The following is a 26,508-nucleotide window of genomic DNA, read 5'->3' on the forward strand; positions in this document are numbered from 1 at the left end:
TTTTTATAGAATTGTTTCTGACCTTCATTGGGAGTATAGATTCCCACAAGAGCTATTTTTATTTTGTTCAAAATTGCTTCTATTATTAAGATTCTACCATCTTCATCATTATAAATATGTTTTGTTAGAATTTCTTCATTAATATATGCTACTACTCCTGCTTTTTTTTGTTGTGAGAGCGCTGCAAACATATTCCCCAGCTTGGGGCAGTTTAATAAATGTTGATGCTGTTTTTTTATATGAACTTCTTGTAGAATTATTATGTCCAAATTCATCTTGCCCAGTTTATTTAAGAATTTTTTCCTCTTTAATGGGGAGTTAAAACCATTAACGTTAAGGGATATAATCTCAATTCCTTCTTTTGTCTCTTTATCTATATTTGGATCTTGTTACTATTGTCGGTCTAGACTCTTTAGCTTGTACTTCTCTTTCCACTGGCATCCTTGTCGATCTAACCTCTTTAATTGCTTTAAGTCTATCCTCGTCATATTTCCCATTGTCTTTTTCAATCTCTATATCATCACCTCTCCTAGTTCCCTTATCTTTAATTTGTAATTCCTGTGGCAGGATCTCACCTTCTTCTCTTGCCTGTCTTTCAACTAATTCCTCCTCGCTTCCAAAATTTTGCCACTGGACTTTCTTAAAGAGCACTTAGAATTGATACAATGTTCTGTGTAGTGTCTGACTTAATGCTTAATACACAATGTATAATTATTGTTTCCATATTTTGGAAACCTTTGTTCTATTAATGTATGTTAACAATTTTTAGCACAATATTATACAACTAAGCCTTTTTCAAATTGTGACTGTCTACAGTTTGGGGAATCTTTTTTTGTGGAGGTAGGGACTACCACTGAACACTGACTATTTCTATATTCTTTTTTATTCGAAGTATACAGGTTTCTATTTGCTTTTAATGAATTACACTGAATACACTTTTAAATATGTACTCAGTTTTTAAACACCATTACTGATGGTCAGCATAGCTTATTCCCATGTAAATCAATATGAAATTGCATTCTGAGAATATCTATTTGTTCTGATTCATTACTGCATTATTTTTCATGGTCTCTCTTTTCTTCTTTCATGAGACAAATAACAATGTTCCTTTAATACTTAAGTCCCAAGTTTTATTTTACGTGCACTTCTAGATTTTAGTTGCCTTAAAATATGTCCCCTCTAGATTTAAGGCATATTAGATCAGCAAATAACCTACCAGGAGCAGGATATATCATTCTTCTTTTTCAGTAATTGTGTAATCAAATAAAAGCTCTCTGAACTTCTCAACAACAAATGAAACTTTTGAGTGGATTGGATAATTCAGTTAAATAAAAGCAGATATATGTTCATTCCAAGATTTAAGCTGAGATGGATGAATACAAAACATTCAAGCTTCTTTCTGCCCTACTCCCTGGAGTGTGTTTAAATAAATTAATTTACAGATCAGATGTTTTGGATTTAATCTAAGCTATTCAATGCTGATTTGATTTAAATAAAGCTTTCTCTAGAGAGATTAACTCATCCTAAGATTGATCTCTATTAGATACATGCTTATGACATGAAAGTGAGGCCTGAGTTTGAAAACTCAGGAGAGCAATCCGTGCTCAGAATGATAAAAGTGTAGCATTTGACAAATGAAAACCTGGCACGTGCATGCACACCCACACAAACACCTACTCATACACAGATATTGTGCACTTATACATATGCATATACATGTGCACGCACATAAAATGTACATATGCATACACACACACACACACACACCTGAGACAGAATGACTTGTCAGTTATTATAATAGGAAGTTTATTGGTTCATAGTGTTTTGCTATTTAAAATAGTGGCAGTCTTTTTTTTTGTTGTTTGTTTCTGGTATATTGCTTCTGAACTACACTGGCAGGCTGATAAATCAGATCACCAACCATACATAATTTAGTTCAGTAGGTAGCTGGCTATGCTGTACAGAATACAAATATGCTTCCAACAATTTTTTTTCCCTTTTCTCTGCCTATTGTTGCAGGAAGTGATTTTTATGTTGCTGGAAAATGGGAATCAAACCTGAATCAGACTCATGAAACAAGTTTTTGGTCATTTTAACAAAAAGAGGTTTGCTTATAGAATTGGGGGGAAGGACAGGGTTATAGGTAATACTTGAGGTGAAAAGAATTGTGTGTCGAGATAAAGCAGCAAGAAAGAAGAAACAGATCAGGAGTCTCAAAGACAGAGAAGTGGTTGAGGAAGACATAAAAAGGGAATACAAGGAGAATTTCTAACTCTTCTTCTATATTCAGCTGCCCCTTGGTGTCAATAGGTTATAAGGTGCTGAGTTGCCAAACAGCCAAAACATACTTGACCAGATTTTAAATGTATCCAGTATGAAAGATTTGCCTCCATTTTTCCTATAATCCAGTAAGCTATGAAGAAATATGCTGTCATTTAACTTTACAAATTGCATTTTAATGAGTGTGTCAATGCTGCTAATATCGGATGTTCTTGCTTTGACAACAGATGGAAATGCAGCCATTTTCTCTATTGCTTTTAGAATTAGTTGCTGCTGGGAGGGGGAATAGGGATGAGAGTCCAGCTAGTCATAACAATAATAACTTAATTGTGGGAACCCAAGGACATTGGGCCCAGAGCTGATAGTGTTTTGGCAGGCTGGAGAGCTGGGGAGAAAGCCCGCACTTCAAGCTAATTTGGGGGATGTGGTTATTGACTATTTATTGGAGCAGGGAATTGCATTTTGTTACTTTTCATCCAGGGGAGGGGAATTTAGTTTCTGGTTTCAACTATGTAGTGCTGATACTTTTTTTCTCGAATAAAAGATTCTTTAAGGTAAACAATGCCTCAAAGTTCTTTTGAAGAGTTTCATCTATCGGAACCATGACAGAGTGTGCTAAATAAAAATGAATATTGGTGTAAGATAGCTTACTGGATTTCTATGTTCATCAGGGCTGAGAGAACATTTCCAGAATAGGAGTGACTATTAAAATGTGCACTGAATAAAGACAATGTGACAACAATAGATGAATGAATGTAGAGAATCATATGTAGGAATTTATCGATATTCCATTGAGCTTGTGGTAGTTATTTGATATATTCAAATATTAATAGAATTGTAAGAGAAGAATTGATAGACAGAGAACATCTTTGCCTGCTTATTTATTTTCTTCATCAATCTTGACATTATATAAAATATGAATTATTAATACAGATTTATTTTTAAAATTAGGATAACATCATGTCTTCAAAGAATATGGCATGTTCTGTGGTTGTACTGCAAATATATTATAATAATAAGAAACAGCCTTTTAATTTGTTTGGAAAATAAATTGACAAGAAAAGAAAACATAAGTATATAATTGGAATAAACAAATATTTCATGCCAGAAGTCTTTGTACATCCTGTCACTTTGCAATATCACATAAACAGAAATAATATCAAAGAAATCAACTATAGAAATTAGAACTGTTAGTGTTTAGACAAATATTATCATGTGCTTAAGGAGAATAATTTGCATTATTACCAAATCTGTCACATCAAAAAAGTGTCCTAATTGACAGACTAAAATATAAATGAGTATTAAGAATGAAATTGTTCTACTCATGCTTTCACCTGAGTTCCACCCCATTTATGTTAACTGAAAGTTTTTGTGTACTAATATTTCATTGGTATAAAATTAATTTTCTACTTAATGTTTATACTGCTTCATTTGGAGATTAAAGATTAAATTTCAAGATATGAAACATTTCAGTCAAAGCTTTTTTTATATCTTCTTTGCTTTTAATTTTGAGTGCAAAGAGATTGAATTGATTCAATAGACATAAGTCAGAAATGTTGAATAGAATAGAATAGAATAGAATAGAATAGAATAGAATAGAATAGAATAGAATAGAACTGGAAGGGACCTTGGAGGTCTTCTAGTCCATCCCCCTGCTCAAGTAGGAGAACATATACCATCTCAGACAGGTGATTGTCTAGTCTCTTCTTAAAAATCTCCAGTGATGGATCACTCACGATTTCTGGAGGCAAGCTGTTGAATGTCAGGAAGTTTCTCCTTAATTCCAGGTTGCTTCTCTCTTTGATCAGTTTCCAACCATTGTTTCTTGTCCTACACTCTGGTGCTCTGGTGAACAATGTGACCCACTCCTCTTGTGACAGCCCCTCAGATACTGGAATACTGCTGTCATGTTTCCCCTATTTCTTCTTTTCTTTAGACTAGCCAAATCCAAGTCCCGCAGCCATTTTTTGTATGTTTTAGTCTCCAGGCCTTTGATCATCTTAGTTGTTCTTTGAATTTTTTCCAAACTCTCAACATCTTTTTTGTGATATGTGACCAAAGTTGGCTGCAGTACTCAAGGTGTGGTCTTACTAGGGTTTTATCAAGCGATACTAATACATTGCGTGTTCTTGATTCTATGCCTCTGTTTATACAACCCAGGATTGTATTAGTTTTTTTGGCTGCTGTTGCACACTGCTGGCTCATAGTCAAGTAATTGTCCACTAGGACTCCAAGATCCCTCTCACAGGGATTTTTTTTTAAGCCAGGTCTTGCCCAATATGTACTTGTACCTTTGATTTTTTCTGCCTAAATGTAAAACTTTGCTTTTCTCCACACTGAAACTCATTTTGTTGGATAGGGCCCATTATTCAAGGATCTTTTTGATCCTAAGTTTGTCTTCTAGGGTGTTGGCTACTCCTGTCAGTTTGGTATCATCTGCAAATTTGGTGAATTCCCCTTCAATTCCCTCATCTAAGTCATTTATGAAAATATTGAAGAGTACTGGGCCTAAGACGGAACTTTGTGGTACCCAGCTGCTTACTTCTTTCCATTGAATGTAATGCCATTGAGAAACTATTCGTTGAGTACAATTTGTCAGCCAGCTACAAATCCATCTGTTGGTGATGCTGTCTATTCCACATTTTATTATTTATTTAATAGCACCATCCTATTAGCATTTACTTAAAAGAAAACCTCACTTATTATTTAATAAATATGGATAAAAAGTTCCATTTGAAGAAATACATGTCTTTGTAGATATAAGTCTCAAAATATCCAAGCTTTTGATTAATCGGAATATTATGCCTTCTTCAATAATTATGGCAATATCTTCCATGTATGATAATCATGACATTAAAAAGAATACTAATTCATGTTACTTGATATAGGGTCAGTAGTTGACAGTTGATTTTATTTCTTTCTTTTTAAAATTTCCATTGTATTATTTTTATTATTTAATTTTATGAATTATTTAACACAGTATGCTCATAAGAATATGGGGATAAACTGGAAAAAATGAATTAAGGATATGCTGTTGATAGCTAGTTTAACTCATAAAGAGATCTTGAGTACATCTATTGCTATAAAATAATTAGAAAAATTGACTATTCTGATGACAGTAGAAACAGTTATTCATAAGAGAAGGTAGACTTCCATTCATTGCATGCACTCAAGCAGTGGCTACAGAGTCATGTTGCTGGAGTATTTTAGTCTGGATTCATGCTCTGAAGAGAGGGTTGGACTCAGTGGCTAAAATGGCCCTTTCCAACTCTATGAACCTATGATTCAGTGTGCCTAATTAATACTTTAATAATTAATGAAGGTGTAATTAATATTGTATTTCTAATGAATACAATTCATAAAGTTATAACTACTGTACAATCAAATGATCAGCATGCATCAGTCACAGAAATTTTAAGGAACTGTGTGTTCTCATCAAATTTCACCTCTTCTATAGGAAGTTTCATTATATATATACTTACTCCTTTTGAGCCTAAAAGACTGTCCCAAATACCAACTTCATTCATATAAAGTTGTCTGCATTCTAATATCAACATTTGATCCCATACTAGTTACAGTTAATGAATATAGACTTCTTCTAAGACCTGGGGACATGTTTTGAGGAGTTTAGTGACATATTTTGATTTCTCTTTTATATTAAGAAAAATCTAGAAGTTTTGCACTGATTCTAAGGGAATCTGCTTTAAAAAAATAGTTTTGTTTGCTAAATTAAGGAGTAGTGATATTCCCATTCTAGATTCATGTGCCATCAATTCAAATCAGGTCTTGCAGTCTCATGACTATAACAAGACAATGAAGTCATGTTGCCAGGTTTTGCTAAAAATCGTGGGATTGTTGTTTGTTGGGAAATTCTGCATGGGTGGTGTAGAAGGTGGGTACTCATGGGATATCACTGCTGCTATTATGAAGGAGCCTTATTCTGCAATATGAATAAACTTTTGATAGACAACAATAATATATTCAACAAATAATACTACATTATCTTCAACAGGCACCAATAATATCCAGAAGAAGTCTGATAGAAAACATAGCCACCTAATAGCTATTAACTATTAATGTAGCTACCTTTCTTAATTTGGTCTCATACAATTTTAAAGCCATGGAGGCTAGTAATTCTAAAAATATGCTGCTGCACACTATTCTCAATGAAGAAAATTTCTTGCTTTGTCAACATCTGATAAATAGTAGATTTATTGGATGGATTTTAATTCTAGTATTATTGCAGACAGGGATCTGCAAATCTTTTCGCACTGTTCAGCATTTCATTTATTAAATAGATTTTCATCACTTGGCATATTTTTTATCGTTATTCTGCTACCACTGTAGAGATAGTAATGGATTTAACAGCCATTCATTTAGCAATTGTTTGAAGTTACAACATTCCTGCAAAAGTGACTTCTGACCAGTCCTTGCATTTATGACCATTGAAACATTCTCATCCATGATCATGTGATCAAAATATACAATTGCATCCTGGGATTATGTGATTTCATTTATGACCTTCCCAGCTGATTTCTGACAAGCAAAGTAATTGGGGCTAGCGATTCACAATGATTCACTTAACAATTATACAAATTGTATAATTAAGAATTATAGAAATAATAAAAAAGTTGGATGTTTAGAAAACACAATCAACTTCATGACATAGATCTACAGGTAGTCTGGTATCTCAGAAAATTATTGTTGAGATCCCACAACTTTCAGATTTTATAAAAGCCCATTTCCCTTTCTCCCAAAAGCTTACAATCCGGATATGCAAATAATTGTATTTGTTTGATTATATCCTTTAATATCTTTAGAAATTCAGGAAAGGGTATATGAGGATATAACCTGACCCCCAAAAACCTTATGAGATATTTTTGTTTGTGAGAAATATCCTCAAAGTCATCAATTATAATCACTATATGAGACATGAAAAATCTTGAAATATGATAGAAAGAAAGAAAGAATAAATAAATAAATAAATAGAGAAAGAAAGAAAGAAAGAAAGAAAGAAAGAAAGAAAGAAAGAAAGAAAGAAAGAAAGAAAGAAAGAAAGAAAGAAAGTTTTCATGGCAGACAATAGACTTACACTTCTAGGTCCAACTTATTAACTGCTGTGATATGATGGTTTTCATGCTATTTTTTGCTATTGTCCGCTGTAACTGATCTTAATAGTCAACTGAGTACTGATCTTAGAGAAATCATATAGAGAGCCATTATTGCGTACTGATATATCCAAGTTCAAACCCATCCTTGAACTTGGAAAGTCAGAGAGTGACTTTTGTTCAATTACTTTTTTGGGGGTTGTTGTTGTTTTGGTGGAGTTCATGGTGCTTTATAAGCTTTGTTGTTTGCTTGTAGACATTTCATTACCCAACTCGGAACCATACTCAGTTCTGATGTTAACTAGATGTTACATTTGCAAGCAAACAACCAAGCTCACAGAGCAATAAGGACTCCACCGTTCAACTCTAAGCTACAAATATTCTCTTCTATTGGATAGTTGTCTCTGTGAAGACAAAATTGGAGCACTATGTATACTGCCTTGAACACCTGGATGAAAATCTAATAAATAAATCTAAAACTTAAATAGTCATCATGTTTTGTAGCTATTAATAGATTTTTTCCCCTTTAAGTCAGACCTTAACAAATTCATGCATGCACTTTTAATTTATCCGTCCTTTTAAATGCAAATTACATATCTCTACTATGTAAAGTCCCTCTATTTCTGTGTCCTGATGAATTCTGAAAGTTCTGAGCTAGGATAATGAATATGATGAAGATGACATGTTATAATTTTATAAAGCTTTACCTCAATATTGGGAGTAAATTTACAATTCTTTAGCCTAAGCCCTTTATTTAACACTTCTTTCCTAAAGAATAGAAAAGTCCTATCTTAGCATCCATTCTTGCCATTCCAATTTAGAGAACTGCAAAATTATACAAAATAATGCAACAATAGTCTCCCCTTTTTTCTGAGTACAAGGCTTTTCTGGAGCCTTTTGAAGGAGCTAGTGGCCTTGGCGACTAACTGGGGATTTCTGATCCTGTTAAATATGTTTGTCTTATTTGTCTTTTTCTCATTCAGGTTATCTGGAATGAATATCCCAGCTCCAGTTATCAGCAACAAAAACTGGCTAAGACTTCATTTTGTAACAGACAGCAACCACCGATACCGTGGATTTAGTGCTCCTTATCAAGGTATATTTAATGAAAACCATTTTTCCTCCTTCTCTGAAACTTAGGAATGGAAGTGGGGGTTGGTGTTGGGGTGCAAACTAATATACTACTCATTAAAAAAAGAAAAAAAAGATTTCTTATCTGTAAGTTCTGACTTGCAAAAACAGACATTCTCTGTGTGAAGACAAAAATTGCATTCAATACTAAGGTTTATTTGCCCCGCAAATACTGCATATTTAGGACAGATTTGGATCAGACATGTGCAATTTATACTGTGCTATACTTTTAAACATAGTGATACTGCTGGAACATTGTGGCCAATGCTTATTTGTGTACAGGTAGTTCTCGACTTACAACAGTTCATTCAGTGACCATTCAAGGTGACAACTGCACTGAAAAAAATGACTTAATGACCGTTTTTCACAGTTACAACTTTTGCATGATCCTGTGATCAGAATTCAGATGCTTGCCAACTGGTTCACATTTATGACCGTTGCTGTGTCCCAAGATCATGTGATCCCCTTTTTGCAACCTTCTGACCAGCAAAGTCCATGGGGAAGCCAGATTCACTTAACAACCAGGTTACTAATTTAACAACTGCGGTGATTCACTTAACAACTGAAACAAGAATAGTCGTAAAATGGGGCAACACTCACGTAACAAATGTCTTACTTAATGACAAAAAAATTGGGCTCAATTGTGGTCGTAAGTCAAGGAATACCTGTAAATTGCAGCATTATTAAGGAGAGTTCTTCTGTCAAACAGAATATATTTCATTGCACACAGTAGCTTTTTACTTGTTTACTAACCAGTTTTTTTAATGTATTATCTTCTATTTAATATGAGCAAATTAGCATGAAAAGAAAAAAAAATGTTTCAAAGGCTGCCGCAACTATTTTGCCAGTTTTTGAGCTTGAAACACATAAAAATATCTGAAATAGCCTGATCCGGATGCAAAAGAGCCTGTTCAGACGTGAAAGGATTAAAAAGAAAATCTATTTTAGGCTTCAATGGGAATTAACTTGAATCCAAACAATTTGAGTACTGCCAGGGAGTACTAATTATACATCAAGCAGTATTATTCTTTTCTAAGTTTCCTACCCTGTTATTTTTACTTTTTTAAAAATTGGTAAATTACAATTTGGGTTTTCTAAAGCATGAACTTCAGGAAAAGGTACTATTTTCTGATGTGATGTAATGCTGAGGCTTTACATCTGTTCAAAACTTCAGAGTAGCTGCAGCTTTCTATGTGAATAATTCACCTTCACGAGTACTTTGCAGAATCCCCTAACCAAGTTGATTTTTAAACAACTTATAAAAATAACTTTTCTCATATGGCATTGGAAATCTGCAAAATAAAGCAACAGAGAAATACAAGCCAATAAATATCTGTGAATGTCCCCAATGATAGCATTTTCAATTGAAGTGAAAAAGTTACTGTACCAACATAAATTATTGGTATAGTATTTACTGTACCAATTTATTGTGTATTTCTTTTTAAATTGCATCCACTACTAAATACTTTTTAACATGCCAGCTATATACATGCTGTAATTCAAGAATTACTGTTAAATCTGTGGAATTTTATTATTAAAGTAAAGCAAAATGAAAATGTTCACTCGTGGAAAGCAAAATGTTTAAAGAATGTCAGAATTTGATGTGGGAAAATTCAGGAGTCATATGTTTAGTTATATCACGTTTACACAGGAAAAAGAACAAAAGACAAAAATACTTTTTAAAAAACTGTTAAATAAAATTTTAAAATATTGTACAAATTTTGACTTTGACCAACATTGCCAAAAGGACTCCTACTTAGTGGGACTTTGCTTTCTTAATTCCTGCAGATATCACAGTTTTCAAAATCTGCTGTGCAATAGTTCAACAACCCTTCCGAGCAGTGTTGAGGTGTGTAATATTGGAGTGACATTAAAAAAAAAAAAATTCTAATGGATCCATCACAAGGGCCACAGAGTTATAGCATTAATATGAAAGAAATAAAGGACAATATTAATTGATATGCTTAACAGAAACAGGGACATGATAAATATTTTTGTAAGGTGGTCCTCAGCTTATGATCATGATTGAACCCAGAATTTCTGTTGTTAAGCAAGACATTGAGTTTTTGCCCATTTTATGCCCTCTCTTTCCACAGCTGTTAAGTGAATCACTGCAGTTGTTTAGTTAGTAACATAATTGTTAAGTACATTTGGTTTCCCCATTGAGTTTGCTTGTCAGAAGATTGCAAAAGGTGATCATGTGATCCCAGGACACTGCAACTGTTGTCAGTTGCCAGGCATCCAAATTTTGATCATGTGACCATGGGGATGCTGCAATTATTGTAAGTGTGAAAAATGGTCCTAAGTCACTTTTTTCAGTGCCATTGTAATTTTGATTGGTCACTAAATAGTTGTAAGACGGGGACGATTTGTACATAATGTTGCTAATTTTTCACCTCAGAGGAGATTTGAGGAACTTTTTTTTCCCATCAGTCACAAGCTGATAAGTGCAAGTCTTTCTTTTCAATATAAAGCTATAATATATAATATGATATGAATATATATTTATTTCAATGGACATGTTCTTTTGTACTTCAAGATTGGACAATAGCTAACAACACAACTCCTAGTATAAATTAGTTTAATTAATACACTATTAATAGTGTCCTAGCTGATTGATTAGAAGAGTAATCTAAATTATTGTAATTTAAAGTTAATATTTTAATATACCAATTAATTTTAGAAATAATTAATCACCTAAGTTCTCTATATAAAGTAATCCATTTATATATAACATTATATTTTTATTAGTAGCATAAATATAATCAGCTACTGAGCATCTCATTTAAACACTGCTTAAATATTAACCCTTGTATCAATAGTCATCTTTTCTGAAATAGTTTACAGTTTAGCTGATCCAGGCTAATGTTGTGTATGACATGTTTCTTCTTTACTGTAATTTGCACACTTTGTGATCAACTATTTTGTATTTACCTAGCCATAGCCAACTATACCATTGTGTCACCTATTATTCATTTTGTTCTTTGCTCATTAGAGAATACTTCCATATATAGGGAGAAGCAGTCTGATACTGAAAAATAAACCAATTATTGTTCTAGGTTGTATATCTACTCTACATTCATTCTCTCATGTTGTCTCTGTTGGGGAAAGGGGTTAATTATTTTTTTAAAATCAAAATAAAATTATATTATAAAACAAAAGGAAAATGACTTACTGTAAGTTAAACAGTGTAAAAACATGGAAAATACAAAGATTAAAGAGCAAATAAAATCCTTATAACTAAATGAGATCAGAAGAAACTAAAATAACATTGATTTCAGAGTTTACAAAGTGATCATATCCTGGAGCTAAAATATTTTAAATAATACAAGATGGATATTTTAAAATAAATAGTTTAAGTAGGATTTAGCAATAGTGAACTTTAGTTACAGCATCTTTGTTAATGTATGTACAGTATTTTTTTTTCCTGAAAAAGAATAATAGTGAGTCTGTTATGGCATCTTCAATCTTAAATCTCCCCTTAGTGTATTTCAGTAATATCATTTGAAAGGGCATAGCATTTCAAGCAATTTTCCAGCCCAGGTTTTTTTCCTTTATTACTTCTATAATATTACAATAAAACTTATTAGGCATATTCTGCTGTGTTGGATATTTTTTGAAACAAAATGCGGTTAATGCAGCATCTCTCAATTGCCACTTCTCTGCAGCTTTGTTTCCAGATCTCTTATTCAGCTTTCTTCCTTTGCACCATGAAGGTTAATTCACCAATTGGATGTGAGATTATGAATGATCCAAATTTGCTTGGGAAACCTTGTCACAGTGGCCATCCTGCTGATTTTATTTTATTATTTTATTTTATTATTTTATTTTATGTATTATTTATTTTATTTTATTATTTATTTTATTTTATTTATTTTATTTTATATTTTATTTTATTATTTATTTTATTTAATTATTTATTTTATTTATTATTTTATTTTTTATTTTATTATTTTATTTTATTTTATTATTCTCTGCCTATTTTTTAATCTTTAAGATAATAAGCTTTTGTAGGTTTCTGCTTTCTCGTAAATTTGCTATCTGCCTGCTTCTCTGCTGTATCACAATTGTGCTACCTTCTTACTGAATAATTATGCCTTATGAATTAGAGAGAGTATGGATTCAGCTTCCCAGCAAACATCAGATTGGGTGGCACTACAATGAAGATGTAGAAGAAGGGAAATAAAAAAAAAAATGTGTAAAAGTTGAAGAACTAGCATTTTATGTTTTCCCTTGGCAAGCACAGTATACAGTCTATATCAGTGATGGCGAAACTTTTAGAGACCAAGTGCCCAAACTGCAACCCAAAACCATTTATGCATTGTCCAGTGCCGGGTAGGCGTGGCCAATTGGGTGGGTGTGGGCCAATTTAATGGGCGTAGCTGCGGTGGTAACGGCAGACTAGATGGGACTAAAAAGGTTCAATCAATTCCAACTTTGCAAGATCTTTTTTTCCCGCAAGAAGTTGAAATTGACTGAACCTTTTTTTTTTTTTTTTTTGCACATGGCAGCGGAGGCCTAAAGCGAAAAGGTTTTATAAAACCCAGCTGAAGGCCTAGGACTGGGGTGACGGCACGCGTGCCCACAGAGAGGGCTCTGAGTGCCGCCTCTGGCACCCGTGCCATAGGTTTGCCACCACTGGTCTATATAATGGTGATGAAAGGCCATACAGTGCAAGGAACTAAAATGTGAATTGCTGCCTTTCTACACTGGAGCCCGGTTGTCTGTAAAATAGGAATGAAATGATTCACTCACAATAGCTTTTTCTTGTGATAAGACTTTTTTTTAAAAAGATATCTTTCAGAATTCAAAGAGTGTTCCCTTAGCCCACAAAGACTATCTTTTTTAAATTATGAGAACAGTAGGAAAGGACAATGACATAATCCCATAAATTAGTACTATGAATTGAATTCTCAATTACAGGCAATAGGACCTAGCACAATAAGATGATAGATTTTCTGTTCTGGATGGATGGATGGATGGATGGATGGATGGATGGATAATTATTTACTTTTTCTTTTGTGTGAAGTATGTATGTATGTATGTTTGTGTGTTTAATCTATAGATATCTATCCATAGATCTGTAAGATTAAACAAACTGACTATAGAAGTAATTTGGTTACAGAACTAAAATGCATTGGTAGAGCTTACTGGTTTGTGCTTTATGTCTACCAAAATGTATGCAATAATAAATATATAGTATCCAGATATTATTTGGAGTATTTTCCAGAAGTTGAACAAGCTTTAGAAGAAGAGACAGTGAAAAGAACTGTGAGAGCCTATGGCTAGTGAGCAAATTAAGATATGACATCCAAATAGATAGTTCATCATTGCAATAGCTGTGTGGAAAATGGTAGTGGTAGGGAAAAAGCAAGAAAAACTAACCCTCTGTATGAACCAAGATAAATCTTAAATCCATACATTGTAATGTTTCCTTTAAGAGATATAAATTTACACCCTATAAAGTATGTCATCACAGAAAATCACAGAATTTATTACATTTGCTGCTATTTCTTTTGGAAGTCACTAAAAAACAGATTATTTTTAAAATTGCTTTTGAATTTTTTTTAAATGGTATTCTTTGCAAAAAAAGATATTAATTTAGATTTTATTATTAAAATATTTCATTTTTAAGGTGTGTAAAATCAATGTGTCAACCCACTGACTATTCCTTCAGTTCTTACTTGCATTGTATCTAGAAGTCCAAAAATGGAACAACAGTTTCCAACCTCTACCTTTACATTTCGAGGTCTGGACTAGTATTTAATTAGTTATAGCATAGAGTCTGCAGTAAAACCTACTACATATTTTTGTAAGGATGGGCTTTTTAGACTGAAGATTCCTGTAGGTCAGTGATGACAAACCTTTTAGAGACCGATCAATGGCACACACTTCAAAAAAAAAAAAAAAAGAAAAGAGAAAAGAAAATGAAGATGGTGTTAATAATAATAATAATAATAATAATAATAATAATAATAATAATAATAATAATAAAGTTGGAAGGGACCTTGGAGGCCATCTAGTCCAACCCCTTGCTCAGGCAGGAAACCCTATACCATTTCAGACAAATGGCTGTCCAGTCACTTCTTAAAAACTTCCAGTGTTGGAGCATTCACCACTTCTGGAGGCAGGTTGTTCCACTGGTTAATTGTTCTAACTGTCAGGAAATTTCTCCTTAGTTCTAGGTTGCTTCTCTCCTTGGTTAATTTCCATCCGTTGCTTCTTGTCCTGCCTTCAAGTACTTTGGAGAATAACTTGACTCCCTCTTCTTTGGGGCTACCTCTGAGATATTGGAATACTGCTATCATGTCCCCTCTCGTCCTTCTCTTCATTAAACTAGACATACCCAATTCCAGCAACTGTTCCTTATATGTTTTAGCCTCCAATCCCCTGATCATCTTTGTTGCTCTAGAAGAAAATATGTGTATAGAAGAAAATATATGTAGCTCAGGGTTGAACTGTGAAGTTCTTGATGCTTTCTGAGCTTGGTTGGTTGTTTCAGACTTTAATTACCCAATTAGGTAACATCATAAATACTGGTTGGCAAACAGGGAACAAACTCCACACTCACTAGCAGTGATAATATTACTTACTCAATTAATGAAATATCTGTATCCAAACAATCAAGCTCAGAGAGCATTGAGGTCTCCATAATCAAAATATGTTGAAAAATCATGACATTAAGATTACCTTTAATGTAATTACCCTTAGCAATCAACCAATGAGCAACCCACCATACTGTATAATTATATGATTAAAACACTAGTCTTACTTTTTATTATTCTGTTAACGAAACAGAAGTGGTAAAGTCTAACTTTTATAAGTCCCCCTTAAAAAAAAGTATGGAAATAAAAACAATACTCACAATGGAAAACAGAATTGAAAAACTGTGACAAATAACTGGTTAAAAAGCAAGGGTGGTACTTGAGTTTCAGTAGACAGGATTATTGGCCATAGCTGGGATGGAGTAGAAATTTGTTCAGTTGGCAGTTTGGACAATTCCAACAATCATTCTGACAGAGTCGAACACTTTTGTTACTACAGTTGATAACTTTCATTACTGCAGAAGCCTCCAAGCAGTTTATAAATAATATAAAATGAAAGTAAACTCAAAGCAATAATAACAAGCTATAGCACAGACCAGGCTAATAATAATAATTTTGTCTGCACAAGACCAAGTTGTAAGAACAAAAGCATATAAAGCCAGAATTTAAAAGACAGCATCAGACAGCATCTGTTTGCCGTCTCTGCAAAAAAGCTGAAGAAACATTGGTCCATCTGGTTAGCTGCTATAAGAAGATCACACAGACTGACTACAAACAACAGCATGATAAAGTAGCAACAAAAGCACATTGGAATATCTGCAAGATATACTACTTACCTGAAAGCAAAAACTGGTAGACCATAAAATAGGCAGAATAATAGAAAATAAAGAAGCCAAATTGCCCGGGTCTATAGAATTCAAACCACAAACAATTGTCACATAACACACTGATTTTAGCACTTGTTGATAAGAAAGGCAAAGTTTGGATAGTAGGTCTGAGATGCTATCCCAAAATTAGATGATTAGACGACATGCTGGCTGAGGAATTCTGGGAGTTGAAGTCCACAAGTCATAAAAGGGCCAAGTTTGAAGACCCCTGCTCTAATGTTATCAAACAGTTATAAGCCTAATTTGGATAGTTCTTTCTACTATAGCTAAGAAAAGGATCATGCAGATTGTGGGCCTAAAGAAGTCATGTCCTGCATCAAGGTATGTGAGAGTCTGGAAGAAACTCAGCCTGCTCTGTTATGCATTCAACTGGACTTCCATTGTATCAGCTGCAAACAAACAGCCAAGTAATCAAACTTCATAGAAAGCTGCAGGAAAAAGTGTACTTTCTCCAGCAGGATGGCTGTAGAGTCCAATGGATGGGTTCTATGACACCCTCCCTGCCCAGCAGACTGGGTAAAAACTTTGGCCACACCCTTCCTTTGGGCGTGACCCCAGTTTTGACTCAGTCTCGAAGCCCGTTAGCAGTTAGAGATTTTAGCTCCTGACAAAATTACAACTTAAAGATCAGATCCTTCCCCTTCTCTGTAAAATTTCTGATTTAGCCAGTACTCGTAGAGAGTCGTTTTACAACTTCTGGCTTGGGGCTCCGAGCTGTTGGCAGATCTCCGTTTCCAGAGGACCCTTTCGTTCGACGGAGTGGTGAGAGTATCCCTAGGGTCTATAGGCCCTACCCAAGGGATCGAGCCAGATTTCTTCGGAGCGCTTGCCGCGCTCCGTTCGCCCCAATCAGCTGGAGGACGCAAGGAAGCGAAGCCCGTTCGGCCGTCAGAGCCGCCGCGTCCGCTTGCCCCAAATCAGCTGGAAGGCGCAAGGCTCCGAAGCTCGAAAGGCCGCCAGAGCCGCTTTCTTCTAACGACACTACAGGGAGGCAAAGATCCTCTCAGATAGGAGAGGGAGAATCACTAGATCTAGACATGACGGACATGCCCCTTTCGGAGGATGAGGGGACCGCCCCTGAGCAGGCAACGAGCTCTGGCCTTTTTGATCCAACGCTTCTCAAATCACTTCTGATAAAGGCAGTCTCTACGGTCAATTTGACCTCAGTCCAAGGGGAGAATCCTTCCACAAGCAAGGAGGCAAACCCTCTCTTTGCCAAAAAAGTCCCACAGGACAAATACATCCCTTGTCCGGAGGTTTTCCGCACCATGGTAGAGGAACAATGGTTTTCCCTCGCAACTCCACCCGCACCCAATAGCGTGGAAAGGAAACTATTCAATGTGTCTCCTTCTTTCTCGGGCATGCTAGATGTCCCTACAGTAGATAGTCCCTTAATCTCATTATTTTCTACTTCTGCGATTCTAGGAGACATGGCAGAGGCCTTGAAACCAGAGGAAAAGAAATTTGAACACTCCCTCCGTCGTTCCCACATGGCCGCAGCCTGGGCGGCCAAGGCGGCAACATCATCATCTTTCTTCGCCAGGGCCTGTATTATGTGGCTGCGTGAGCTGCAAACCACTATACCTCCAGATCAGGTCAGAGCTCACCAAACTTTGGCCAAGATACTGGCGGCCTCACAATTTATGGCTGACGCCTCACTTCATGCAACCAAGTATGCGGCAAGATCCATTGCGGCCACAGTGGCCTCTCGTAGACTACTGTGGCTCAAAAATTGGAAGACAGATCTGAAGGCCAAGTGGCGTCTTTCGACGTCCAAGTACAGTGGGTCATTTTTGTTTGGATCCATCCTGGATCCACATGTAAGCGAGAGCAGGGATAAGAGAAAGATTCTAGTCCATCCATCAAAGAAATTAGACAGGAGAGGCAGTCAGGAATTCCGGAGACAAAGTTTCCACCCAAGTAACTCCTGGGACTGGAAACAGCCCTTTCGATCAGGGCAATCCTGGGACTGGTCTAGAGGCTCACGATCCTTCTACTCAAGACAGGATCGTTCCCAGGATCACCCAAACATGGGAGCCAGAGGCCAGTTTCAGTCCAGGCGTCCCTTTAGAGGATTGGGAGGCCGACCCTTTAAACGCGCCAAGTGACACCAGGCAGGACACTCCCATAGGAGGTCGGTTAGGGAATTTCATCGAGGTCTGGGGGCAGACCACTACCGACGCTTGGGTCTTGGAGACAATCAGGCATGGCCTGACCTTAGACTTTTGTTCTCCCCCACCAAACCGATTCATCAGATGTCCCATCTCCAGAAAGGCACACAAGGCAAGATTGGTAACCTTGGCCATAGCACACCTCCTGTCAATTCAGGCCATAGAAAGGGTACCAAAGGGAGAAGAAGGAAGAGGATTTTATTCCATCCTCTTTGTGATCCCAAAGACATCAGGAGGGTGGAGAGCAATATTGGACCTAAAGACCCTGAATTACTACGTATCTTACAGGAGGTTCAAGATGCAGTCCCTGAAATCCATCCTAGCCAGTGTCAGGAAAGGCGACCTCCTGTCCTCAATAGATCTCACGGAGGTGTACCTGCACATCCCCATCCACCCCAAGTACCGCAAATTCCTCAGATTTACCTACGCATACCGGCATTACCAGTACAGGGCTCTACCCTTCGGTCTATCCTCAGCCCCAAGGGTATTTACCAAAATTCTAGCAGTAATAGCGGCCCATCTCAGGCTGATGCCGGTGCGCGTACAGTTTTATCTGGACGACATCTTGATTCAGTCCAGCTTGCACAAGCAAGCAAAAGTAGACCTCCAGACCACAATCCGCGTCCTACAAGAGCACGGATTCTCAGTCAATATAGAAAAGAGCCATATCACTCCCTCAAGGAAACTACAGCATCTAGGGGCGGTGATATACTCGTCCCAGTGCAGGGTATATCTTTCCCAGGAGCGTCAAAGCAGCATTTCCAAGCTGGTTCACCAAATTCAAAGAGACAAGAGAGTACCTTTGATACAGCTCTCAAAACTCCTGGGAAAGATGATATCTTGCATGGGCATTGTCCCATGGGCAAGACTCCACTCAAGGGAGTTGCAGTGGTTCCTCCTCCCCTATCAGAGGAGGGCCCCCAGTACCTCCAGCAGGAGGGTCTTGGTACCAGAACATGTACTGAAATCGCTGAATTGGTGGATATCCCCCATGATGCTCAAGGGGAGTATATTCAGGGAGCCGAACCGGATCACGCTCACGACAGACATGAGCCTATTCGGATGGGGAGCCCATCTGGGAACCCAGATAGCGCAGGGACAGTGGGATCAGAAGGACCTGTCTCACAGCATCAATTGGCTGGAGCTTCGGGCCATTCACCTGGCTCTACGTCAATTCTCCTACCTAGTAACGAGAAGACACGTTCTCGTTCTAACAGACAATGTAGCAGCCAAGGCCCATGTCAACAAGGAGGGAGGAACGCGATCCGCGGAACTAATGCAGGAGGCATTAGCTCTGGCTCGGTGGGCAGAAACAAATGTGAGCTCCATCAGAGCGGAGCACATCTCAGAGGAGACGAATCTCCAGGCAGACTCCCTGAGCAGAGCCAAGGTGGATCAGTCGGAATGGCGACTGGATCCGGCTCTGTTCGAGGAGATCTCCCGGAAGTTCGGAGAGACACATCTGGACCTATTTGCCACTCCGAAGAACACACAACTCCCCAGGTTCTTCTCCAGATTCCCGACTTCGGGATCGGAGGAAACGGACGCTCTCAGGTGTCGGTGGCCGGCGCAACTCCTGTACGCCTTTCCACCGCTGCCATTAATACCGGCGACCATACGCAAGTTGATCCTGGAAGGTGCAGAAGTAATCTTGATTGCTCCACATTGGCCACGGCGCCCGTGGTTTGCCGACCTCGTGGATCTTTCGATATCACCCCCATGGAGGATTCCCCCGGACCGAGTAATTCTCAGTCAGGGCAAACTTTTACATCCAGATCCGCAGTGACTACAACTAGCCGCTTGGCATTTGAGCGGCAAACTTTAGCCAAACAATCCTATTCCTCAGGGGTGATATCGATCATACAAGCATCAAGGCGACCTTCAACAAACAGGATCTATGATGCTACATGGAAAGGTTTTTGCAGGTGGTGCGTACTACTTCACCTAGATCCAACCTCAGTATCTATTCCCAATATCCTAGATTACCTATTGGAAGGATTTAATAGGGGCCTATCAGTCAATACTATCCGTAGACAGGTATCGGCCCTCTCAACTGTACTTTCCTGTGACAACTTAACCTCTCTGGCGCAACATCCAGCGATTAGCGCCTTTTTGAAGGGTGCGGCCAATACTAAACCTCCTGTTATACACAGGTACCCATCTTGGAATCTGCCTAAAGTTCTTCAAGCCTTGACTTCAGCACCCTTTGAGCCTCTTGACTCATGTTCTCTTCATCACCTATCGCTAAAGTAGCCTTTCTAGTGGCTATTACTTCAGCAAGAAGAATTTCGGAACTAGCAGCACTGTCAGTGAGGAAGGATCTCTGTACCTTCTTCAAGGACAAGGTCGTTCTTAGACCAGACCCTGCTTTAATTCCGAAGGTAAACAGCATCTTCCACAGATCTCAGGAACTGATTCTTCCTGATTTCTGCCCAAAACCCAGACATAGACTAGAGCATAGATGGCACAAGCTGGACGTGCATAGAGCGTTGTGTTTCTACGTAAAGCGCACTTCGTCCTTCCGTAAAACGGAAGCATTATTTGTTTCCTTCCAACCATCAACTATGGGAAAGAAGGTGTCATCTTCTACCATAGGTAGGTGGATCAGAGCCTGTATAGCCCAAGCCTACGTCTCGCAGGCACTTCCAGTGCCCACACACGTGACTGCCCATTCAACACGCAGCGCAGCCACATCTGCTGCGTGGTCCACACAAGCGTCGATGGAAGAGATTTGCAGACTTCAATATTTCCCAACATCAGGATCTTTTCCAATGAGTCCTCCATTCTCATTTGGTGGCCAGAGTATTTTAGCTTCATGTTCAAAGAACAGTAAGGTTTGATTTCCCTTAGGAATATGGGCATGTATATAATATATGTAGATGATCATAGATTGAAATAATATGTACATATGTGCACAAATCCTTTATACATTTATACCATTTTTATTATCATGAGCTCCAGGAGGTTAACAAAAACAAATAAACATATACATTCCCCAGTTAAGGTGTAGGGTAGCTCCTCCTTTGTAAATACATGAATTCTTCATCAAAAGGAAGCAACATTGTTTAGAAAAATGGAGTAATGCTAGAAGTAATAATTTTGTAATTCTGGTGTGGTCTTCTAAAAACATTCTTTCCTTTACATTGCCAACTTGAGCTTATTTAAATCTGTTAGTATTTAAAAGCAAACCATTGCCATAACTTGCAGCTCTGTAATACACTATTCAATCTTATATGCAAAATATCCAAGGTCAAATTTTCCTCCTTGAACTGTTGAAAGTCACTGCTAAACTCACATAATGAACTAGTGCTCCATTTTAGCCAAAAGCAAATTCATATTTTTCTCAGTGATCTAAAAGATCAATTTCAATCCACAGGAAAGCTTAAGCAGGTTTTGCCATGGTTAATGCTTGTTGCAACAAGGAATGCTAGTAAACATTGAATGACAATTTGTGTGTACAATGGAATAAGCATGTTATTATTTATATCAATAGGAAGCCTATTTGAAAGTCCAAACATTCTGGCACAGACATTCATATGCTAATAGATTGAAAAATAGTGGCTAGAGCTGTACAATGAGTAAAAAAAGGTTCCAGTTTTGAATATTAATAATTATAATAATCCATATTACTCCATTAAGCCATTATGGAATGACTTGATTTCAATTAAGAATCATTATCATAATCACTAGAGGTTCTCCTGTACAACTCTGTTAAATATTTCTGGGTATATATTTTTATCTTGCGTTATTATGGAAGTGATGGTGACCAGCTGTGGTCTTAGTTACAATTCATTATAGGTTTGAGGGACCAATAGTGGATTTACCATTTGATTTATATCCCACCTTTCAATTCATAGGTGATGTACTGTAGGAGATGACCAGGCTGAGGGAAGGGTTAAGTGCATCATCAGTCTTGAGTCCCTTCATGTCCACAAGAGATCTAAGTCCAGCCCACTTTGAATTCCATTGACTCTTATCTACCAACAACTTATTTAGATCATTAGTAATTCAGATTCTTGTAGAGAGTATTAGCAAGCAATAAATGTATATTCATTTGAATTGCCTTGCTTCCTGATTTATTGCACCTGACATGAATATTAAAAAGGCATAATAGAAGAAAAAAATAAAAAATAGTGAAGATAAATGATGACAATTGCATTTAATGAACATTTCAGAGTCTGGCAGAAAAGATATGGATCTTTGAAGAGATGTAGAGTGCAAGAATAGAGCAGAGCAGAGCAGAGCAGAGCAATAGAGTTGGAAGGGACCTTGGAAGAAACGTATACCATTTCAGACAATTGGATTTCTTAAAAACTTCAAGTGTTGGAGAATTCACAACTTCTGGAGGCAAGTTGTTCATAACTTCTGGAGGCAAATTGTTCATACATGGTTCTTTGGGAAGTGCATCCAACTATTTGGAATGATATACAAAAAATCCATTTTCTGAGTTCTACAAAACTGAGATTCTTATAAGAGTGGAAAAAGAGAATTAACTCAAAAATGACCCTTTAATGTTCTTCTGCTATACTTTTGGCCAACCCAGCATTTGATTAGGTTTACTGAATTGAAATATACAAGTCATATGCCTCTAATTTTGTGCTAGAAATCATTTCTTAGGTTCAACCTGATAAAAAATATGTTCATTTTCTTTTACAAAGCAGGACATTCCACCACACAAACATTTGAATGGCACCTACAACTCTTCCTTGATAATTCCTTGGAACTAGGTATTTCAGTCCCTTATTGTATTCCAGATTCTTCTTTCTTTAATTTGAAATACAGTATTACTGTATATTCTATTTAACATTAATGAACAAAAGTAGACTAGCGTCATGTGTCAAGATTGAAAAACCTGTTTATTTTACATCAATTATTTCCCAGCTTCATTTTAATATTTAAGATCATCTAATAGCTTTATTATTTAGAATCTGAGAGCTTTTTTTCATGGATGCTAGCAGAAACTTACATGCTTTACATATGAAATGGAATTTTCCATTCTGCTTCCCTATAGTGAAATATTTTTTCTGTAGAACTGTAGTTGTCCACATTCTCAAAGTTTTAGAATGGTGGCTAAGATATATCTTTTTAACTTTAATAATATTTATGTTTTAGGGCTATCATATTTTTAGGTTTTTTTTAAAAAATATATTGTCTTGGTTGAGAAAAACAAATCACATATATCTGCAGTTTGCTTTATCTGTTCTGTAAGAGGAAGCAATGAAGATTAGGACTGCCTTATAATCCTATGACAATACAGATTACAAACAATCCTGAAAAAAGACATAGATACTTTAAAGAGCTCCAGACTGATGCTATTTTCATACCCCTGAGCATTCTGAATCATATTTTTGGAATCAAAACTGAAATATAGCATAGACCTAATGCAAATATACAAGATTCTGAGTTTGTCATTAAAAAAAGGCATTGAAAGGTTCCACTTCCTAGAATAGAGCCAACACCTTTTTGAGTAATCATGATTTTAGTTAAATTAATAAATGGATAATAAGCAAAGCAGAACTATTTCAACAAGAGAAGCTTGGCGGAGTTTGGAGACAAATCTAAACATATGGCTTTGCAACTAAAATGTATCCCTGTATATTTCTTTTTTATATCATGCTTGTATGAAGAAAAGGGGGAATACACACCAGTTATAGGAAGACATCTCTTTGCCTTTCATGGAATTAGAACAAAGTCTCTGAGATCAGGAAAAGAATATAGTTCAAGTCAAATTTAGAAGGACTCATCCCAAGGGCTCTGAATACTGTGATATGGCAGTATTTATTGTGCTTTATTACGATATTATAATCATCTTTGACAGGACTGGGAAGATATGGTAGATACTGTATCTACCTCTCAACTCCAAGACCTCAAATAAAGGATAATGGAGACAAAAAAAGCATGGAAAAAACATGACAGGTAACCTTTGGGTAACCTTTGCTTGAAACTATTTTTGGTGCACTCATATTGGTAATTCAAAAGTTTTAATATACCTCAGATATATACTTAATCATCCAATGTCTGAAGTAAAACTTGATCTCAAGTAAGAGAGCTTTTTCTATATTGAGATGGTATGACAGCTCCAATATTACCTCTTATTGGGACTGTAGTTCTCTTTGGGTAGCAGATCTGTGACTTCCTGGACTACAGCTTCTGCTGGATGGAAAGATAGGTCATGTCCAGCAGGTTCCCTTTCATGCACTAGTTGGATTGAGAGGACCTTAAGAGAGCATGTCTAATCACAATTGGTTTGGACTACTGCAATGTAAACTCCATGGGACTGCCTTGAATCCCTTTAGAAGCTATAGATGGTCCAGGATTCAGCATCCTGATTGTTAGCTGAGGCATGTTGGCAGAAGCATATGGCATTCATGCTTCAGAACTTGCACTGGCTCCCTGCCAACTTCTGGCTACAATTCAAATTGTCAATTTTGTTCCATTGAGCCTTTATGATTTAGTAAAGGTTTAGTACTGAGGTATTTGACAGTCTTCTCCAACCCAACTCTTATTCAGCTCAGCTGATTTTCTCCTACTAGAAGAAACTGCTACCAAAGTCCCCATTTTTGTAAAATGAACGCTAGGAATCCTGTTTTTCAGTAAGGACTCCTGTATTATAAAAAGCCTCCCTCTGGAAATCAGATTAGCCCTTCTGTTGACAAGTTTCCCTACAATTTTTAAAACTTTTTTTTCAGCTTATGGAGAATGGAATGAAGTTTTGTATTGTTTAGTTTTAATTTTGTTATAGATATTCTCAGATTTCTATTTTTTTACTGTTGTAAATGTTTTAATGAATTGCCTACACTTTTTCTGAAAAAAGAGAAAAAAGAAATACTGTTGACTGTATTCTATATGAGTAATACAGAATAATACAGAACACAAAATATATTGTTAGCCCTTCAGGACAGACCAGACTAGGATGAGATATTTATGAATATTAATACTACTTATAAAATTACAGTACCAAAATCTTGCAAGTCTGAAAGTGCTTCCCCCTCCCTGCCTTTAGCTTTCTCAAATTACATTTCTGTCCCAAACTCAAATTTCTTTAATCAAACTATGCATCTCTTCTTCCTGTCCTCAAGGTTATTCCTATTGGCATTACACATCAACATGCACACACACATATACACATATAAGCTTTGTGTTAATAAAGAAGGAAGAATTGAAAAAATTAAAGTCATTCCATTCTAGGATGCCAATCCGAAATAGTTCTGCAAATCTATCCTCACCTAGATTTGCATATTTCTTTTAAAAAAATGGTGCAGGTTAGATAATGCAGAAAATTGTTCTGTGAAATAGAATGAAATGAGGCACACTAAAGTAGCAGATGTTGTGGAATGATTAGAACATGATGGAACACAACATTTGATGTGTGCCATTGTTTTCATTCCATATCAAGCTTGTAGTCATCAGTATGTCTTGTGGCAGTCAGCTTCTCAGCAGGATGATGTTTTCATGTAGGAAAACATCTTCTTCAGCAAATAGCAAATAGTTAGGACATTTTTTTAATAAAAGATGTTTCTGGGAATCAATTAACATATCACAAGTTATGTTTATGAAGATTAATCATATTGTAATATGGAGTGTTTCAGCCTCGGCAACTTTAAGATGTGTAGATTTCAACTCCCAGAATTCTCCAGCCAGCATGCATCTTTTTAAAATGCATCTCTTCAAAATTAGATGGGAGGCAAATAATTTAATAAGCAAACAAATGAATAAATAAATAAGTAGTTGCTGAGAACCATTGCTGTAATATTACATTTCAATGTTTATCAGTAGTGGGAAAACTTATTTTTTCTCTTCCCATTATTCATTTGTGTCCAGAAGGGGACAGTAGGGAGTAGTTAATGAAATTTGCTTCAAAATGAAAATTCACCTCATACATACAGGGAATATTGTGAAACATTCAGCACAGATTTGTATTGTGATGCCATATCACACTTTTTTTTGTCATTTTGAAGTCCTGGTTAGATACAGGTGCCTAAGACTATGGAATGGAAAAATAGTTGAGGCTTATTTAAACAAAAGTGCTATAGAAACTTTAGCTTAGAATCTTACTCTTTTTATCATACTGTCAAATTGAAATACTTCCTAATTATTTATTAACTTTACATTTGCCTATGCTTCATGTATATTTCCTGTTCCTTTCTGCTAAGAGCTCAGAAACTTAAAATAGACCTATGAAGTAGGTTAACTTACATGATTATGGTTTCTTCAAACATCTTGCTTTAGTACATGAATTTTGTTAAAAACCTATTTCTGATCTGAAGAGTGCAGAAGGTTGGCCATTTTTATCTTTCAAACTGCTTGCAATTTTCCTGAAGTCATTTTAAATACATTCAAATAAATTCAAATACTTTTCTTTTTAACTCACTATAAACAGCTATAT

At 36.3% G+C, this 26,508-nt stretch overlaps 1 protein-coding gene across 1 annotated transcript in view; it reads left to right on the top strand.

The window, feature by feature from the left end:
- The window catches only part of LOC120303072 (CUB and sushi domain-containing protein 3-like), a gene marked incomplete at its 3' end in the record, with an annotated part of 446,767 nt that overhangs the window by 217,954 nt on the left and 202,305 nt on the right, over positions 1 to 26,508 (top strand). The window contains exon 6 of the mRNA XM_039332219.1: positions 8,372 to 8,484. Within this exon, the coding sequence (XP_039188153.1) occupies positions 8,372 to 8,484 (113 nt within the window). The remainder of the gene's footprint in view (positions 1 to 8,371; positions 8,485 to 26,508) is intronic.

This window comes from Crotalus tigris, unplaced genomic scaffold (assembly GCF_016545835.1).
Source record: "Crotalus tigris isolate CLP2741 ecotype Arizona unplaced genomic scaffold, ASM1654583v1 scf7180000024455.1231707, whole genome shotgun sequence".
NCBI lineage: Eukaryota > Metazoa > Chordata > Lepidosauria > Squamata > Viperidae > Crotalus > Crotalus tigris.